This window comes from Pezoporus wallicus, unplaced genomic scaffold, assembly GCF_028554395.1.
Source record: "Pezoporus wallicus isolate ANWC-B61680 ecotype Strahan unplaced genomic scaffold, APGP_CSIRO_Pwel_v1 contig_5967, whole genome shotgun sequence".
Lineage (NCBI taxonomy): Eukaryota > Metazoa > Chordata > Aves > Psittaciformes > Psittacidae > Pezoporus > Pezoporus wallicus.
This window is the reverse complement of record NW_026639377.1, coordinates 2,741,693-2,762,942: the sequence shown is the minus strand read 5'-3', so window position 1 is coordinate 2,762,942 and position 21,250 is coordinate 2,741,693. Positions and strand designations below refer to the sequence as shown.

At 39.9% G+C, this 21,250-nt stretch overlaps 1 protein-coding gene across 3 annotated transcripts in view; it reads left to right on the top strand.

The window, feature by feature from the left end:
- NAV2 (neuron navigator 2) overlaps positions 1 to 21,250 on the top strand; it is a 399,914-nt gene that overhangs the window by 294,147 nt on the left and 84,517 nt on the right. For all 3 annotated transcript variants that reach the window (XM_057414369.1, XM_057414368.1, XM_057414367.1), the window contains 4 exons: positions 932 to 1,044; positions 4,514 to 4,622; positions 6,052 to 6,441; positions 19,337 to 19,459. In XM_057414369.1, coding sequence (XP_057270352.1) covers positions 932 to 1,044; positions 4,514 to 4,622; positions 6,052 to 6,441; positions 19,337 to 19,459 — 735 coding nt within the window. The remainder of the gene's footprint in view (positions 1 to 931; positions 1,045 to 4,513; positions 4,623 to 6,051; positions 6,442 to 19,336; positions 19,460 to 21,250) is intronic.

Here is a 21,250-nt window from a genome sequence, read left to right as displayed (position 1 = left end):
TAATAATCACCAGTACAGTGGTACTATTTTAATCCATAATTAAACAGAAAATTGTGATTGCAAATTGATTGCTGTATTGTTTATCCCTCATATCCTCCACAAATGTGTTCGTGGTACTTTGGGTTGTGACGTTTATCACTATAATGTCCTGACAAAACAACAAAAAAATGCATTTTACTTGGTGTTCATCTTAGTTTGAGTATAGATCTGTTTTTGTTGAATAAAAGATATGAGAAATTGTTCTACATTTCCTATAGCATCAACTGAAATGAAGAATACTGCAATAGTAATTCCCTGCTTTGTCTTCACTTTTGTACAGCACTCAACTTTTGGACAGGAGAACTTCCAGCCGCTTGTTTATGTGGCTCTAGGAGCAAAACAGAGTGCAACTAGTAAAAAGAAAGGAATCAAGATGTATTACTCGAATCTGACAATAAGGTCTTAAAACATCACCTTTCATTAACTGACAGCCGTGATGTCAGATAAGAAATATTAGTTTGAAGTTGGTTTTACCCAGTTATTTCTTTTAAAATACAAATAAGTGACATTGCTAGCTATTGAAGGGAAACCAGCAGGCAGGTAACATGCCATCACCCACCAATCACTTTATATTCATGCAGTGCAAGCTCAGATTAGCCACAACTGATGTTACTGAGAATTAAAATGTAGATGGAAATCCAGTTGTCTTTAGCCCTGTCTGACAAGCTGTGAAGCCTATTACTGACTTTGAATTTTTTATTTCACAGCTGAGTGCTTGTTTCCATTTCTAGGATGTAATTCAACATGGGACTAATGAATTATGGAAAATCAGTCTGCTGGTCTATTCTGGAGAGAGGGGCAGAGTGCCTGATGGCAGGTGCAATTGCCTGCTTGTTATACTTGAGATACTTTTGATGGAGGGTGACTGCACATCTCTTGTTTTGCCTTCCAGATCGCAGACAGACAATGAAGGGAACGTAACAGCCGAGGCCAGCACAGGAGGGGTCGCCATCGATTCTGCTCTTTATGTCAAAACTGGACAGCCTGCTCTCGAAGACCTCTCGGGTATGTCTTGCAACATGAGCTGCTCACTGTGGTCTGGTTAAATAATGGGTTAAAGCAAGTTTTAAGTCAAGAGCTCCCTCTTTAGGGGTGGATTTAATTTGATTTTATTCATAATGTTTTAGTTGTGATGAGTTACAATATTTCTTTCAGCTCTTCAGCAATGGAAACTGTGTTTCAATAATCTGAGTAATAGATGCTCAAGTTCTGTACAGTGGTGTGCCCCCCAGATATCTTGAAATCATTAGGAATGCTGGATACTTAATGTTTTTCTTGGAAGTGTTTAGCACCTTTTCAGGATTGAGCTATTTGAAGGACCCTGAGTATTCCCAAGCATTTGACATTTCTTTTTTGTTTTTAAAACTTTGCCTCAGAGCTTACAGAAGAGATTACATTAATTTCCTTGATGTATTGGTTCATTTATATGTCTGGAGGAATCTCAGTATCACTCACACAAAAATCTGATTTCAGAAGTTGTCTTTGCAGCGATAGGAGACCAAAATCCAGCTATAATTTGCTATATCCGGCATACAGAAGCTGAAACTAATTGTAATTAGAATACTACCAGTCTAAATTAGAAAGTACTTCATATATTTATCTAAATTCATACTCCTGTAAGAAGTATATGATGATTAGCGATAATTTTTAAGCATAATTTATAAACTTACTGATATAAGAAAACAATTCTTAGCAACCATGTTCTGCTAAAGATCTAAGGTATGGGTTTAGTCACAGTCAAGCCTCCTTCTATTCCAATTTCAGGGTCTATGACTTTGCTTACTGCATACTTTTGGAGTAGTTCTCATCAGCAAGGTTTTTTCATCCACTTAATCTCGGTGTCCTCCAGTTTAATGTGAGGTTTGAAACTGATTGCCCTGCTTGGAACAATCATGTGGCTAAAAGTTTCACAACTGAGTTAATTTCATACTGCATTACATATTCTGTCAGTGCTGGGTTTATACCTGGGTGCACATATGCTGGTGGCAAAGGCAAGAGGCAGTCATTTGTGAGGAGAATGCATAAATGAGCATATCTGTGTGTACAATTTATACCTAGGTTGATTAAATATTTAAAAGGCAAATATATGGCAAAAGGGATAAAATCCTTGAGTTTTTTTATTCAAGTAGAATATGTAAGTTTTGATATCTAAAACTGGAAGATGGTTGACAGCCTGAAACAGTGGAGATGCAGAAGCCAGCTGCATGCAGCCAAACCCCTCTGACAGCATCAGTACGTAGAAGGATCTTAGGGAAAAAGGAGCATACCAAACAGAATGGTCCCTCAACCTAAATGAATTAGAAGAAATAAGGGACAGATTTCTTCTCTCCTTACATAGCAGCTATTGATGCTTTTAATTTAAAAGCACATATAAACCAAAAGAGAGCACAGGTAAGGAAGAAAGGAAGCTAAATAGTTTAATGATGCTGCCTGCTCATGAAGAGAATTTAAGTTCTAGTGGCACTATCCAGTGTCTGTATTATAAGTATACTTACAATTTAAGCAATTGAATGCCATTTCAGTAAAAATTGGGTATCAATTTAGGCATAAGAGTGATCTCAATAGAAACTGGTTCAGTTTGTCTCATGTATGTTCTCTTAGAAAGTTATCTACCATTTGCCTTCATACCTGTGAGAGTAATGATCTGTAAAAGAGCACTGTGACATTTGTTAGGCTAAAGGCCTATAAATATTTGATGTTCTTTACTTAAAAGAATTGTAGATCCATGAGTATAGACAATGCTTTCTGTCCCAGAGACCTGCTGGCTAAAGGAATGGGTCTTGTGAGGCAGTTATTTGCACTCCAGCCAGAACTTAATTGTTGGACCATTTGGCCTAAGTGAATTGCATCTCAGGGAAATTATTTCCTGAGGAGTAGAGACCCATTAAAAAAAAATTTACTCACGTGGACACTACCTGAGCTTTTGTTGAGCCATTGTTGTTCATCTCAGAAAGGCTAATTACGATATAAACATTTCTATCTTCCCCTCCCTAGGTAGTGCCCCCATAGTCAGGGCTCCAGCACTTTGGTGAGTTGTTTGTGCTACTGCTGCTTTGCAGGCAAGAGGCTGTGACTTGGTTTTATTGTGCCACCAACCTGTCATCTTTCAGAAACATGAAATTTAAAGCAAATAATGGGGCAGGTTCCAACAGCAGCTGGCACAGGTTGCCCAGAGAAGCTGTGGCTGCCCTGTCCCTGGCAGTGTTCAAGGCCAGGTTGGACGGGGCTTGCAGTAACCTGGTTTAGTGGAAGGTGTCCCTGCCCGCATGAGGGAGCTTTATGGTCCCTTCCAGCCCAAACCATTCTGTGATTCTATGATTATTTATCTGATCCTTACAATTTCTGATTTGTGTAATATAGATGGCCATCTAAGCTAGCAGTTCCATGGGTGACCAATATCCTGGCAGCTTAAGAATGCATCACTTGTGCAGAGAAAGCAGATATAAAATCTTACAAGTTTTAAATTTGCTGTAGTATTTTCTTTGGTCATGAGTTGTAAACCCTTTAGAATGAAATAATTTTCTCTGTGCCCAACAGAAGCTTTGTAACAGCTTTTTGAAGGTTTTCTGTTTCAGCTTATAAAGGATGTTATTTGCATTCCTAGAAATCCTCTTCTCTTCAACCTCTTTGAAGGTTTATTTATATATAGCTTAATTGAGGTAGCATCCAAGACATTTCTCAGTTCACAACTGACAGCAAGTAAATACGTTATGCTGAAGCAGTAATTAAATTCTTCATTTTATAAAAATAAATTATGCTGAGGCACTATGAGGATTTTTTTCTTCAATGAATATAAACTACTTTTAAAGAACAGTACCTAAATGTGTTTTAGAACAGAGTATTTAAAGAATGGGATTTCTAAATGCGGGGAAGCTGAAAGTTATCCCCCCACTGCGTGTCATGTAGCACATTTAAGTAATGATAACTGTGTTGTGTTGTTGACAAGCATAAAGTTTTGCCATTTTACCTGAAACATCACTCAGCACAGTCACCTAGTGAACACTATTTAGTTTATTGGAAAGCTCTTGTGGTAGAAATGATACTCATTTAAATTGGAGAAAAAGAAGATCTAGTGAAAATACAGTACTGGAGAGATTGGCTGTGTCGGGTCGATGTTAATTGTGTCGATACAAGAGATGGAAAGGGTGGTATTGATGGAGCAGATCTTCTAATGAGGTTGAAAGTTAACCAGAATTTAAATTGGGTCATATGGGGAAATGACAGCACAGAAAGCTCTAGTGCAAAGGCAGCCTGTAAAATAAAGTTAAGAGAACAGAGCTTGTTCTCAGCCTGGCTGCAGCAACAGCAGGTGCTGGCCGTAGGGGAATGGTATGTCTGTCATCATCAGTTTAGAGTGTTAAAGAATAGGAAGTCAGAGGAAAAAAGGTGTTTGAGCCAGATTGAGGCAGAGGTAATGGCTCAGGTGTATGCTGTTTCCTGCCTCATCTTTTCTTATGGCTTATTTTCCCTGTAGGAGAGGATCCAGAAACTCGGCGGTTACGAACTGTGAAAAACATCGCTGATCTCCGGCAGAACTTAGAGGAAACCATGTCTAGTTTGAGAGGAACCCAGGTCACTCACAGGTAATGGCATGGCTTTGCTTATAAGAAAATCATGGAAATCATTGTGCTCTTATTTTATCTGTTAGGTCTGGGTGGGGCACATCCTTGAAAAATGATCACCACTGACAGTGGATAATACTGATCTTGTGCTTTTGGTCTTTAAAGCACAGATTCTGAGTCATGTTCAGTGTTTACTGAGGTGTATTCTGAGTAATTGATGGTAGCAGGTTGTCTATAGAATCAAAGGTGAGGAATGATCAGTGCTTGTTAAATGTGTTGAGTGATGTTTGAATATAAGTTACAGTTTCAAATGTTTCTTACTCTTTAATAACTTCAGTGCATTACACCCCCCTCCCCTAATGTGTAATATTTTGTTTAAATAAGCAGGTGAACTGTGCTTGACCCACTTGATAAAGTGCATAACTGTATAATTTGAATTTCTGACCAATCTTTGCACAAACAAATTTCTCTAATATTATTAGTTATCCATGTATAGAACTGCTTTTTTTTTTTTTTTTTTTGTAAAGCAGCGTTTGGAAATCTTCATCCAGATTTAAAATATGCTCTAAATAAACAAAGACTGTTATTACATTTAAACATTCTGTGACTTAGATCTTTTCAGTGTTGAAGCTTGGGAGAATAAGCTCTTTAGCACCTAGTGAGGTCGGGGTCCTACTTGGAGCTCAGTGCCATGTAGACTAAAGCCCCAAATGATTTCATGGGGGGAAACACTTTGTGTTTTAGCTTTGTATCTAAAACTGAGGCACAGCTTGCAAAGATTGAACTCCCGATGCTGTTTTTCTTTTGAATTTTCAATTAATGTGACAGCTCACTATGATTTAATTACTCTAACTGGAGGATACGTAGGGTTTTATATGTAATATGTAAACACATATAAGCTTTTGTATGTGTTTTACATGTAATATGTTTTATATGTAATATGTAAACACATAAACTGTATAGTTTATATGTAACATATTGCAAATAGTACAACGCTGCTTATTTTAGCAAATATCTACGGTAAAATAAAAAGTGTTGGTTGAGCAGGGAAGGAAAAGCAGTGGGTATGAGAAGGTGCAGCTATGGATTAGCTGAAACTAAGCTGTCCTACAGTCTATATATTTCAGCTGAACTCTCATAGAATAGAATCACAGAATCATAGAATAGTTAGGTTTGGAAAGGACCTTAAGGTCATCTAATTTCAACCCCCCCTGCCATGGGCAGGGAAATACATAAATGATGAACACTTGGTGGCCTGGGTGCAAGAGTAGCATTATGTAAGAGCAGTGTTGGAGGAATGGACCTGTCTCAAGGTGTTGTGGCAGGTAAGTTCTGTCAATGCTGTTACTCACAGTCTGTAACTTGGTGCAAGTTCAGGGTGCAAGGTCTTGCAATCCCCCTGAAACCATACAGCAGGCCACACTCAGTTAAGTGCTTTTCTCTCTTTAAGCACATTGGAAACTACATTTGACACCAACGTCACCACTGAAATCAGCGGCCGCAGCATCCTCAGCTTGACAGGACGACCGACCCCTTTATCGTGGAGACTTGGGCAATCCAGCCCTCGCCTGCAGGCAGGCGATGCTCCATCGATGGGAAACGGGTATCCTCCACGAGGGAATGCCAGCCGCTTCATCAACACGGAATCAGGACGCTACATGTATTCGGCACCGCTGCGGAGGCAGCTGGCATCTCGCGGCAGCAGTGTCTGCCACGTGGACATCTCGGACAAGGGAAGTGATGAAATTGATCTGGAAGCCATTGCCATGGATGCCACTGGCTATATGAGTGATGGGGATGTGCTGGGCAAGAATATCAGAGCTGATGACATCACAAGTGGGTAAGTGCCTTTAATTTTCATCTTAAATACTCTACTGTATGTGATTCTTTAAGTGTGTTTAATGACACTGTTTTCATAGAATCCCAGACTGGTTTGGGTTGAAAAGGACCTTAAAGCTCATCCAGTTCCTACCCCTGCCATGGGCTGGGACACCTTCCACTAGAGCAGGTTGCTCTGAACCCCGTCCAGCCTGGCCTTGAACACTGACAGGGATGGGGCAGCCACAGCTTCTCTGGGCACCATGTTCCAGTGCCTCACCACTCTCACAAGAAATAATGTGTTCGTTATATCTAACCTAAATCTCCCCTGTTTGAGTTTTAACCCATTCCCCCTTGTCCTTGTCCTAATCACAGTATGTTAGAGATTGGAAGGGACCTCGAAAGATCATCTAGTCCAATCCCCCTGCCGGAGCAGGAACACCTAGATAATGTTACACAGGAATGCGTCCAGGCGGGTTTTGAATGTCTCCAGGGAAGGAGACTCCACAACCTCCCTGGGCAGCCTGATGAAGAGGGGCTCTGGCCTCCTTGTAGGCCCTCTCCAGATACTGGAAGGCTGCTATGAGGTCTCCACACAGCCTTCTCTTCTCCAAGCTGAACATCCCCAACTTTCTCAGCCCGTCTTCATACGGGAGGTGCTCCAGTCCCCTGATCATCCTTGTGGCCTCCTCTGGACTAGCTCCAACAGTTCCATGTCCTTCTTATGTTGCAGATACCAGAACTGCACACAGTGCTCCAAGTGGGGTGTAGAGAAGAGAGGCAGGAGCACCTCTTTCAACCTGCTATGATTACTTGGAGATTTTTGGATTATTTGGAGAATTAATAAATAATGGCAGGGGGGGTGGAACTAGATGATCTTAAGGTCCTTTCCAACCCTAACTATTCTGTGATTCTGTGATTATTTGGAGGAAGAAACAAAACAAAGATATTCTCCTAGTTTTAATAAGCATTTGGAGAGACAGCTCATTATCATTATCATTATTGTGCAGTTGATATCATCTACCTGGACTAGTGCAAAGCGTTCAACACTGTCCCACACAACATCCTTGTCTCTAAATTGGAGACACATCAATTTGATGGATGGACCACTTGGTGGATAAAGAACTGGCTGGATGGCCACATGAAAAGAGTTGTGGTCAATGGCTCAATGTCCAGCTGGAGACCAGTAATGAGTGGTGTCCCTCAGGGATCGGTGTTGGGACCGGTCTTGTTCAACATCTTTGTGGGTGACATGGACAGTGGGATTGAGTGCGCCCTCAGCAAGTTTGCCGATGACACCAAGCTGTGTGGTTCGGTTGATACCCTGGAGGGAAGGAATGCCATCCAGAGGGACCTTGACACGCCTGTGAGGTGGGCTGATGCCAACCTCATGAAGTTTAACCATGACAAGTGCAAGGTCCTACAGCTGGGTTGGAGCAATCCCAGGCACAGCTACAGGTTGGGCAGAGAAGAGATTCAGAGCAGCCCTGTGGAGAAGGACTTGGGGGTGTTGGTTGATGAGAAAATGAACATGAGCAGGCTTCAGTGTGCACTTGCAGCCCAGAAAGCCAACCGTATCCTGGGCTGCATCAAAAGGAGTGTGACCAGCAGGTCGAAGGAGGTGATCCTGCCCCTCTACTCTGCTCTTGTGAGACCTCACGTGGAGTATTGTGTGCAGTTCTGGTGTCCTCAACATAAGAAGGACATGGAACTGTTGGAACAAGTCCAGAGAAGGACCATGAGGATGATCAGGGGGCTGGAGCACCTCCTGTATGAAGATAGGCTGAGAAAGTTGGGGCTGTTGAGCCTGGAGAAGAGAAGGCTGCGTGGAGACCTCATAGCAGCCTTCCAGTATCTGAAGGGGGGCTATAATGATGCTGGGGAGGGACTCTTCGTTAGGGACTGTAGTTATAGGACAAGGGGTAATGGGTTAAAACTTAAACAGGGGAAGTTTAGATTGGATGTAAGGAGGAAATTCTTTCCTGTTAGGGTGGTGAGGCACTGGAATGGGTTGCCCAGGGAGGGTGTGAATGCTCCATCCCTGGCAGTGTTCAAGACCAGGGTGGACGAGGCCTTGGGTGATACGGTTTAGTGTGAGGTGTCCCTGCCCATGGCAGGGGCGGTTGGAACTAGATGATCTTAAGGTCCTTTCCAACCCTAACTATTCTATGATTCTATCACAGATAATTTGGTCACTGGGATTTAAGCACATGGTTTGAGCTTTAGGTGCATGTTAAGAAAATGTATCTATATATGAACATACTGTTGCACATGATTAATGTTTTCCTGAGACGGGGTTCCTTGAGGTAGTCAGACACATGCTGCAACATTCATTTATGCCCACGAGATGGAGAGAGTGAGGCATTTTCTGTACTTGTACTGAACCTTTACGCTGCCTGAGCTTTGATGGGGCAGTTCACTGAAGGGAAAGGAGTTTACATCTGTGTGTAGGGTAAAATAGCTGCATGCACAAAATAAAGGCAAAAAACAAGTGTGTAGCAGTATGAGTTGATACATCATTATTAACAAGGTTTTACATCAGCATTTCACCTCTTGAGTGGAAAAAGCACGTATTCTTTGCTCCAAAGTCAGTATTCAATTCAGTATATCTGTTTTCCATTCCTTCTAGAAAGTACAGTCATTTTTTCTTAGCTCAAGTATATCAGCATTAGACTAATGTTAAAACTGATCTTTGAGATGTAAATGGCATATTTCTTTTTGTGGCAGCCTTTTTTCCCTGTCTTACATCCTTTGCTCTTCTTTAATGTTTTTGTAAGTGACACTTCTTGTAGCATCAGCTTATTTGGAAAATTTAGTGTCTTACTGAAATAGAAAGCTGGAATCCAGCTCCTGCCATGTTACTAACTTAACCATTTTAGTTACCAATCTGGAAACCTCCATTAAGTCTTGCTGTCAGGGATATTTGGATGCTTTCACACTGCCCTTTTTAAAAAAAAAAAAAACAGATCTTTTATTTTTAATTTTTTGTTAGGGAAACCTATAGTAAAGAAGCTGATGTAAAGTCCTGTATAAAATCCTATTTCAGATAAAGCACCAGTAGCTGTTGCTGCATTAGTAATGCATCCTGTCACTAAAGCACCTTGTGCTTTCCTCAAATAAATCAACTTACACCTGAGTTTTGCAGTGTTTATTTTACTATCAGTTACTGCTTTTCCTCTGAACTGTGACTTTTATTCAGACTTTTGGCTGTAATTTTGGCCTAGAAGTGAGGAAAAAAAACAATTTCTGAGTAGCTCCATGGTTTCTATAAAAGACCTGGAGTATCAGCTGAGAGATGTCCCTACCAGAGTTCTGTCAGCTCAGACTTCTGTTGTTCATATCCTAGAGGAGCCCCAGTCTTTGCAGCTCTTTACTTAGTGTATAAAGTTCAGGTTCCAGGTTGAGGCAAAGGAAAGAATAAGAAAGCTGTTGAGTTTGTGAATGACATTTCCAGAGAAATCTGTGCCTTCACTCATCTCTGTGTATTACTTCTTTTTCTGGGTGTCTCTGTTCATCCTGTAGGGTAAAAAAATAATATATATATGTATAAAAATCTCCATAGTCAGTAAATACAAGAGTGGTCTTTAGATTCCGGGTCTAAGGGACTTGTAATAAAATGTTTTTGCAAGTTGGTACCTTTGTCACCAAAGCAGTGACTTACATACCAAGAATAATATCAAGAAAGGGGAATAGAACATTTAGAGTCATGGACTCCACAACACCGCACTCCTAACCTTGAGTGTTCAAACAACGCCCCATCCCTGTCAGTATTGAAGGCCAGGTTGGACAGGGCTTGGAGCAACCTGGTCTAGTGGAAGGTGTCCCTGTGTGGAAAGCAGCACATTAGGGCATTTATAGTATGAATAGCTCTTTATTAGCTGGTATGTGTTTCACTGTGTCATTTTTCAGACTTGCTACAACCCCGCATTCTGAAAACCTTGGATCTGTGTTTTCATTGGCAAACTGATAGGGCAGAAAGCCAAACTATTTGTTACAGCCAAAATAAATCCAATATCCAAGATAAACTATATTAGCCCTGTGCTCCTGATGCTTTCTTTGAAATGTACTGGGTCATGGGAAGTTTCATTTGGCCTCCTTTAATAAATCTGCTCAAGCAGAGCCCTGGCAGACACCAGGATTGCTTTCATAGGCTTAGAAAGAGTATCTTTTCCGATCGTGCAGAAAGTATCTCTTAAACCAAGAAAGTCTCCAGGGGGTGGATCAAAGGTAAGAAATTTTCTTACTGAGAGAGCTAAAACATCAACCAAATGACAAAGCAACATGAGTAGGATTTGTGTGAGGTGAGAAATAAGCATCCAGCCCTCCTCCCTCAGCTGGTGGCTGAGCTTGAGGCTTCAGAGCTTCACCTCAAAGCCCAGAATTGTGTCACCTACCCACCCTAGAGATTGTCCCAAGTAGGGACATTAACTCTCATAGCTTCTGGGGGGTTGTTAGGAAGGTTTTGAACACTTCATTCTCCCTCTAGCTACTAACATATACATACCTACATCTTGATGACACTTTCTACCTTTTTATTAACCTCCCCATTTATTTGATGCTTTGGGGCTGATACATTCCCATTCCAGATCCCTGTCTCCACAACTTATTAATGCTTTTGTGTGTGCGATGCTCACAGGATTATGAGTCCTTCTTGTTTATTCAGGCCTTTATGCTCCCCAGGGAGCACTACAAGCAGGTGCATTAGAGAATCGTAGAATGGTTAAGGTTGGAAGGGAACTTAAAACACATCCAGTTCCAGCCCCCTGCCATGGGCAGGGACATCTTCCACTAGACCAGGTTGCTCAAAGCCCTGTCAAAACATGAATGAAAGGATGCTGAAGGGGAAAGTAGGTCACTCTGGACTGGGGAATTGGGCTTTATCCTCTCAGTTCAATCAAACCCACATGAAAGCATCATGCCCTACGTAGAAATCATCCTTGTGGTGCAGAGGCCTGTCTGCCCTTGGGTAACATGCACCAAAACCATCACTGAAATAGAGTTCTGTTGTAGACTCAAATCTAGGTGTTACATCTCTTAGGTTGCAAAGGAGAGTTTGAGAGGAAGAGGTGAAATTGAGGACTGATTTAATTGAATGTTGAAGTGTAATTGGTATTTGTAGGATTTTTTCAGCTGATAGATTTTGTTCTATTTACCAGTCAGACAGGGAAGCATCTTTTTCAGATGTCAGGCTTGTGTGGTGAAACAGACCTTCACTTGGGCTAAAGTTTAAGAGAAAGGGAAAGATGATGCGGTTTGCTGCTAATGAGAACCTGATCTTGGTCACAGGAGTTAAGATAAGCTTATTCCTTCTCAGCTGCCTGCAGCAGGAATCAGAGAATGGTTTGGGTTGGAAGGGACCTTCAAAGGTCATCTAGTCCAACCCCCCTGCAGTGAGCAGGGAAGTCTTGAACTAGATCAGGTTGCTGAGAACCACATCCAGCCTGACCTTGAATGTCTCCAGGGATGGCTAGAAATCAAGAGTGACTGAGCTAATCATGGTGAGAATGAGAATCTATTTCTCCCTGTACATTGATTCAGTGCTACCTATAGTCTTTTCCCATTTAATTTTTGCCATGGTGATTACCACTGTATTTTTTATGTGCACTTTGAGGTACAGTGTGTTAGTGTTTTTACTGGGCATTGCTCTTTAAATGGTACGATTTTAGTGATAAAATTTCATCTAAATACTGTGGATGGGTAAAACTGCATTCCTTACACTTATAATATTACTAAGCATCATTAGGAGGTTTATTTCATTTCTCTTATATACTTGAGCCATGTTTATTTGAACTGCCTTCTGCCTTGCTAGGACTGGTTGCTTATATTTTGACCTTTTCAACATTGCAACACAGTAGCAATATGTGGTACATAGATAATTAAACACAAATAATGAAGGACTGAGGCAACTCAAAATTTTGACTTTTATGAAAAGGTATTGGGAAATAGTGACTTCTGGTTTTTGTTTTAGTAAGCTGTCTTGAACTGTTTCAGAACTAGCTGTTGGATTTAAAATTATAGATGTCCTGGTGCTGTGAGAATGAAAAGAAAAAATTAGGACACTGTTTAAATCACAGTAATATTCCAAGAACAGTACTGCAAGCATTTTCAGTATTAATAATGTATATTATTTTAAATATTCTGAAATATTGCACTCAGTTCAGGAATAGTTTTGGTGTCAGCTTCATCACTAAAACTGTTTGAACATTTATCACAAATGGTATCTCAGATAACATGCTCTTATAGAACTTATTTTTGCAGTGTAGGATTTAGCACAGCAGACATCAGAGGCCTGTAAATTACAACCTTAGAGATCAGCTGGAATCAGGCTTATTTTTTTTATTGGTATAGTGCTAAAAAGACTCATTGGATCATGTGTAGTATTTGTCAGTAGAACCAACTCAACAAGTTGTAGTGTGTTGTTTTTTGCTTACTGGTACTGTCCTAATGTCCGTGACTACCAAAATACCATTTAATAGCCATCATCCTAATCTGGGCTTGTTTTTGTAATAAACATCTCAGCAGCGTTTGAACTGCTGCTTCTATGCCAACAGGTTTTTGTAATTTGAGCAAAAGGACAGTTTCTAAAGCACAAAATAAGTACTGGGGCTAACCAGTAGAGGGAGATGCAATCATACACATTTTGTCCATGTGGCTCACCTGCAGGAAAGAAGCGTGCATCAGGGTGTCCAAAGCAGAAACTCTTCCTGTGCTGCTGACCTTGCTGAGAGCTTGTAGAGAAGGCGCACTCCCTCATTGCACCTCTTTGGTCACCTGTCCTTCCTCCCTCTGACAAAATTAAAGAGGCAAATGCAAAATGGCTTATTACAATGATTTTCATTGAAATAGATTCTGAGAAAGGATTAGGCATTTAAATCAAAATTGGCACATGCAAAACCCCATTGAACAGCTACTTGGTTCTGGTGGATCTTCAGCTTGCTCCAGGCTTGTAGCCTGTGCTTGGCAGGTGTGATCCTTGTCCTGTCAAGTAATGAGTTTCCACCCATGTTTCGCTGGGGTCTAGAGTGGCATATGCACACCTGAAAGGATTGATCTCTTGGGTGTTTTCCAGTCTTGTCTACCTCATTTTGTCAGATTGCCATCTTTGGTCACCTCTGCCAGTATAGGTCATTCATGTTAGTGATTGACTGGATAAATTTCAGAAACCATCTGGGAGTTGGAACACCAGGGTTGCTCCCTCCTTCTTCCAAATGTCGTAACGGCTGTTGTGATTTACTCTCCTTTGTACAGATGAATCTTACAATGAGGTGATCCATTTGGGTTTCACTGTCCACTGGCCCAGCTTCATAATGTGGATGGTTGATGCCCATGGAATGCTCCAGAGAGTATTTAGTCTGGCATTACTGTTAGGTTGGTCTGGTTCTCAGATTAATTCTTCTGTCAGATGAGTAATCTGGATTTTAATCCCCTCAAACAGGAGGGAACAATTGTCTTTTAATGACTCTTTTGTGCTACTCACCTTTAACTTAGGTATGCTGGACGTATCTTTGGGCTAGAGAGGCTTTGCCCCCAGACTTAACATTTGCTGTGGCCTGACTCCTGCACACAGGAAGTGCTCACAGCTCTGGGACAAGGCCTCCAAACCACAGGATTAACTTGGTGTTCTCATTGGATTGAACTAAACCTGCTCAGAAGATGCTAGGCCGTAAAGATACTATCCCAAAGATATAGTTTAGGAAAAATGTGGGAAATGGCAATAAGTATAGTTAAGCAAGACTGCATCTTGAAAATAATTCAGCTTTCATCTGTCATTTGGTTACAAGGGGAAGAATTCTTTTAGTCCTAATGAAGTCCTCATGCTTTAACAAAGCCCTTGCGTCTCCTAGAAAAGTCATTGCAGGCTCATACCCAAATTCCTCTGCAAAATATGTGGATTTCTGCTGTCCTTGTCTCTTCCCAGGTCTTGCTGCCTTCTTGTATGTGTGTTAATCTCCTGGCTTCTTTGAAGCCTGCTTTGAGGGCTGTTAATAGTTAATATTGGCATTTGAAGTCCTACTGCTGTAGCCAGAGTTCTCTTTCAAGATACCGTGCTCCACTCATTTCTGAAGGACCATTCAACTCCAAGCTAGATGAAGAGGGATAAGTAAGGCTTTAACTTGCCCTTTCTTCTCATTAACAGCCTGAAGAAAGGGCAATAAGTTGAGGCAAGCAAGTGGAACATAAAATAGTATTTATATTTAATATAAAGACATCAATATAATAATTTTGATCATGTTCATCATATTTCCAAAACAGCAGTGGAGAATTTTGTGCTGTTGGTTTTTTGCAACTGGCGAAGTTAGACTCCTTTAATACTCAAAGCTTGTTAAGCTTCTTGATCTCGTTTAACTAACTGTAACAACAACACAGATGAAGCCTAGTGAAAACACATGTTTAAAGGAAAACACTAACAGTGTTATTGCTGCAGCTAAAAGAGAACATTTTTGCATGTCAAAATGGATGTTGATTTATGGAATAATCTAAAAGCTGTAAAACTTACAAACTTTTTGTTTCTTCAAGTTTCAAGCACTTGGGTTGCTATGCAAGTCTTCTACCAAGAGGCACTTGGGCCACTATTTCCAACCTAACCTTGAATCCAAAGCACCAAGAGGAAGGAAGGCAGGAGCACCTAAGCTGGCAGAATCAGCTTCAGTCTGGGGGCACATTGCTGCTCTCCTGCTTGTGGGTTTGAGATTATAGAGTTGAGATTACTGAGTTCTGTTTCTCTGTACATGAGAAACAGAGCTCAGTTTGATGCTGAGCAGATCAGGGTAGGCTTGTCTGGGCTATTGTGTGCTGCTGATTTACCTGCTGCTCCTTTTCTTAATACTTAAGTAAAGAGTGCCTGTCCCTTGGCTATCTATTTTCAAAACTGGAAAAAAATGTTATATTCATACATTAAGGAATGAAATGAATATATATGAAGTGGTAGAGTTGTCAGACTATAAAAGTAGGTGTGCTGTTGGCTGGCTGCATACATGGGTAAGTAGGGAGTGTGGACAGAAGTCCTGTGACTCAGACTGCTGGATTTTACCAACCCCTGGCATAATCCATTCCTATTTCCTCAGCGTGCCTTTCAGGAAAGGGAAATAAATCACTTCAGCATCAGAAATACCCTCAAAATGTTGCACTTGGAAGGACTTATTAAAGCATTCAAAATTTGAGAGGCATAGAAAAGGTGTATTTGGCTAAAGAAAAGAGAAGTTTAAAGGCCCAGGTTGTCCAGGGAACTCCAAAGCAAATTACTTTATGTCCATAAAACAGGGCAGGGAGCCACTTTCTCCTAGAAAAATAGTGTGACCTAGAAAGCAGGCTCCACTTGTGTGTTAGAAGTGCGTAATTCTGCTCTTGTTTAACTTAAGTCTTTTAATAATCCAAGAAGTTTGGTTGATTTTGTTTCCTTGCTGATGAAAAGTGAAACTATAGAGACAATTAAGCATTAATTCCTGAAAAGATTAGAAACTGAGTTTAACCAACATCATCACTGTCCATTCATTAAGTATGATTATATTGGACTGCATTAAAGGCAATTATTCCCCATTGGTTATTTGTACCATTCCTAAAGCATCTGAGTTATTAAATTCTTTGAATATGTAGTATTTACCCATCTGTATTAGAGTCACAGAGTCTGGATACTATGCTTTTTCCCAGATCATATGTTTAAACTTCTTACTTTGGGACAGGCAGGGAAATACTTTGAAATGCTTGGTTTTGCACTGAATATACTTGCATAGTTCTCAAGATTCATAAATCTAGCAAGGCATTCAGTGCAAATTTGTCATTTTTTTAATAAGAAAAGTCAAAGACCTGACACATCATAGATAACTGCAGTGTGTCATTGCAGAGGAGAAGCTACTATACTAGCATTCCATGTTGTGTAGATGTGTATAGGGCTATAAATTCTGGTAGAATTACATGCACGCAGGATAATATTTTTAGGTTTATTCCTCCCTGAGTGAAACCTTCTAAGATTGTCTTTAGAAAAATATACCTTCATTATATTCTCCTATCTCCTAAACCTAATATCTGCAGCAGTAATGAAGTTGTATTCATAAAGGCACGACGGTTTCTGAGAGCCAAGACAGGTTTAAGTTTGAGGGGATGGAGAAGAAGGAAAAGGAAGCAATAGCTGGAGATATTTGCCACAGTAACTTCTCATCTCCTCTGTACAATGAATAATAGGGATTTTTTTTTTTCATTTATTTTAAAGTGTGTTTACTGTAAATGTGCTTTTCCCCACAGAATTTAGAAGCTAGTACCTTTCCTTCTTTTCTTTCAACTCACTGCTGCATGAAGGAATTGTTAGTTTTGGCACCTTTTTGGAATTAAACATTCCTCGGTAGAGGACGTTGCATGTAATGAAAATAAGGTAGAAAGCTTTCAATCTATGATTACACAAACCTGTTTCAAAATACTATTTTGTATTCTAAGAAACTTGTCCTTTTGGTATAGTGGGTAAAACAATTTCCTATATGCTTGTGTTTACAGGATCCTGGTTAGAAAAAACTCACCATCTAGTTGTCAAAGAAGACAGAAGCATCCAGCTTCCATTGACTTGTAAAAGATTTATGGAAATCTGTCAGTTTTCAGTTGGATGCAACTGCAGTATTATTCTATCTGTATATGTATTCTAATCTGGATCAGCTTGCTGAGCTTCTACATAGAAAATGAAATCTGTTGATGGTAGTAAAAGAGCATTTCATTAATTTCAGCATGGCTAATGAGTAATATATTTCATTTCACCTATTTTGAGTAATAAGCATGGAGAACAATCTATTTCAGCTGTAGCTGATCTTTTTTATCAAAGGACTAGTCACATACCAGAAATCTGACAGCAAAGCCAAAAGCTATGTTTTCTAGTACATGTACAATGGGTATTCATACAGAAACATGTTTCATGTGCAGACAAGTATCTGCAATAAACCTATTAATGTATGTGCATTAGATGTTTTTGCAGAATGCTGTTTGCATGTTTGTATAACAGTATGGTCTTAGGCTCCACTTTTATTTTAGTAGCTGAAAGGAAAAATATATTCTTCCATGATAAAATATTTATATACTATATCAAGCAGAAGTTAGAATGCTAGACCTAAGGAGAATTCCACACAAGTTATAGTGCAACTGTTCCTCATGCTTTTTACAGGCTTTAAGAGTTTGGAGAATCATGTCCCCATGGATTTACTGAATGGGGAATCCTCTTGTGTCTGACTTAACAGCCTTAGCAACCTCTTTGTTAAGACTCCCTGAAGAGACTCCTGGGTTGTTCCTGGGAAGGCCCTGTACAGATTTATATACCTGAAGCAATAACCAGCAGATTGTGCAGGGCTTCTTGACTCTTTACCAGCCCATTTTGATGAATTTAGTGGTTGGATTTGACTTGGGTGAAGTATGTCTGTTGCAGTAACATCTTGCCAGCAAAGACATTGCTGGCTGCAGCTAGGATCATCTCTCCTTCCTTACTGTGGATGAGGGTGTCTTGCCATTAGGAAAAAAGCTCTGTGCCTTGATAAGCAGGAGGAATATCCCTGCATATCTGGATATTACTCTGTGGACTGCTGTTGATTTGTTAAGAGAGCTAAAGGATTAAGAGGATACAATCCCATCAGCTCCAAAATCTGTGAGGTATGTTACGTGTCCAGCAGTATGCCAGAGACAACAACTGTACTGTGGGGGTTGTTGGGGTTACTACAGTCTCAGGTGTCTAAAAACTGTCAGTGATGTTCATGGAGATGTGCCTGGGCTGACAAACTAGTGGTGGTAGCACAGAGCTCACTCTTTGCCAGTGCCATGAGAGGCAAAGGAGACTTGACTTTCTAGTTTAAAGCTAGCTTGCATGTATCTGTAGTTAGAAATGACAGAAGATTAAATCCTCCTGTGTTATTCTGCCACTTGGACCGTACTTACTTGGAACTACTGTTGCAAAATGCTGCAAGATGTTTAAAAGCATTATTGAGATATCAGTGTAGGGCACCTCATGGAGCAACTCTTCAACTTCTTAGTTTAATATCAGTATATTAAAACATTTTATTCATAAATCAAACTGCTGGGTAATTGTACAGTTTTTAAAGCTTCCTTTCCTTGGTTATCACCACATACTGAAGTTACATGACATGATGGCAATTGCTGTTTGCATCGGTACAGACTTCAGCAAAAATGCTGAATGACACAACATGCATTATTGTGAGGAACTGCTCCTGGTGACATTTATGTGTTCTTGTCCACCATCTCTGTTAAATTTAAGATTCATTTTTGTCTAAAGTAAAAAGTGCTATTTTAGCAATTTGTGAGGTATCATATATGCACCTGGCACTTAATATCTAAGAACAGTAACACTTTTTAAATGCAGATGTCTTTAGGCCACACTTGCAGACAGAGTACAATGTAAGAGCCAAAACAAGGCTGACAAAAACTTTCCATTCATGCTGCAACTTTTATTTCTCACAGTAAATCTTGGGGTACTTATTGCTCATGGATCATTGGCAAAATCTAGGATGTATTCAATGTAATTTTTGCAGGTAACTTGTCAAAGGGTTGAGATTTCCATCATGGTGTTTTAGCCCACACAGAGTTCAGGAGGGTATATATAAATCATGCATTTTTTGGACAGGAAAGGATCATTAATGATAGCATTCACAAATATTAAATTACTTACAGCTAGGCAACGTTAATGAAAGTTTTCTTCCTTGGTTGAAATGTGTTGAAATTCAATTCTTATTAATGTGAGAGACTACAAGATGTTATTGAGAACAATATTCCGCTGCACTAGTAAAGAAAGTTTTCCTTGCTTCATATTCTGAGTAGTATTCTTCACTTACAGGTGAGCAAATTGCAATATGCAATTAAAAACATGCAGAAGATAGGAGCAATAATACAATATATAAAAGTTTTCCTGTTTGACGTGTTGTTTTGCTGTTCTAAAGGTATATGACCGATGGTGGTCTGGGGCTCTATACTCGAAGGCTAAACCGGCTGCCTGATGGCATGGCTGCGGTGAGGGAGACGATGCAGCGCAACACTTCACTGGGGCTTGGAGATGCTGACAGGTAAGGTCTCATCAGCAAGTGCTCACCTGTAACACCATGCTTGATTCATGCTGTATGTAATGCATATTGGATCTCAGAGATGAAATAGCTTTGGGAATTCAGATACTGAATACATGGATATAACCTTCTCCAGAGTATTTTAGGTTTATATGTTCATAGAGGTGTCAGGATAAATGCTGACTTGATGTCTTCTGATTTGCTTTCCTGGAATCTCATCTAGTTTTCTGTGCACAGGATACAGCACAAGAAAATATAAAACTTCTATTTTGATAGCATTTGAAATAAAAAAGACCAAATTTTCTTCTCATTTCCACTGATTCTTCCAAATCCAGCGATTCAGTGTGAACAGTCAAGGCCAAAGATCAAGAATTAGGGGACTAAAAACCATAATTTATGGGAGTGCGATCATAAATGAAGCTAAGGAGATGGACAGTAATGAGACTTATATTCTGTTAGAGCTGAGGTATATGGGTTAAATACCTCTGCTTTTAATGCCATCAGCCTATAGCTGCTTCTTTCCCTTCCAAGCTCAAAGCCTGATGGGTGTTGATGTAGTTAAGTGCAGCACATTCATTTTCTTCTATGAGGGGCCCCTAAGTATAAAACATGGATTTTGAGGTACAGGTTTGAACCAATTTCTGAACTAAAAGTTTTTTCTCATTTTGTTACTGGTAAGACTTTCCAGGGACATAATATTAGTTATCTGAGTTTGATAAGAATGTTACTTTCTTGGTTGTGATCCATACATTACTAAGGGAATACAAGTGCTAGAGAATCTATCCTTGTTTCTAAAGAAAGCTGTACTAAATTTCCTTTGGTGTTCTCTTGCTATTAGGAAAGAGCAGGTTGGTATAATTAAATATATAATAATAGAGATTATATTCTCATTTAAGTAACAGTCAGCCTTCTGGAGAGCTAGTGATACATTCCTCATCCTTGATTCCTTCTCCCATCCAGTATTTTTTGTGCTTGCAACACTTTTTTTTGGCATGTAAATTATTCTCACATTTTATTTGCCAAGCTTCTTCCCTGAAGATACCACACATCAGGACCAATTGCACATGTTCCACAAGAGAGATTAGTTGTGTGTTTAAATATATTTCACTTAGAAGGGGACTGTGGCACTCTGAAATGTAGTTTGTTTCCATTGTTTGTTTTGAAAAATCATTCATATGGAGGGGGTGGACTTCACATACAGTAAATAAAGACTCTGTATGGTTGGCAATATAGCTGCAACACGGGATGAAAATTGGCATAAGGAAAAGGAGTTGAATAAAACAGTATGGTAATGAATTGCTGTCTTCATGGTGTGACTGGAGGCAGCAAGCAGGAGTGCTGAGCTGCTTTATGGGTACACGATGGAGATAACATTCAGCTTGTTCAAAGCAGGTGTTAATAGAATGCATGGGAGGAGGAGTGTGAGAGGCTATGAACCTTTGAGTATAAGGTTAATCATTAAAAGGTTATCAGAGGAATTTTTGCAATATGCTGACTTGGTTAGTTTCTTGTGTTGCTAATTGTAGAAGTTTAGTGGTGAAGCTTTTACTTGGTGGCTCAGCTCATAGAAGGTACCTTTTCCCCTGCAGCAGGGAAATCCAAACAAGGCAATTTAATTTAATGCTTGATTGCCAGGTTAATGGAATCACTGCACAACACAGCTGAGCCTATTTATTTACTTCAAGGCAATTTGTGTTTGCACAGAACAAAGGCATTTTGAATGAAAAAAAAAGCATTGAAAATGCCTTTTTATTTAGTTCATGAAATTATTTTCTCTTTTTAAAGTTGCAAATG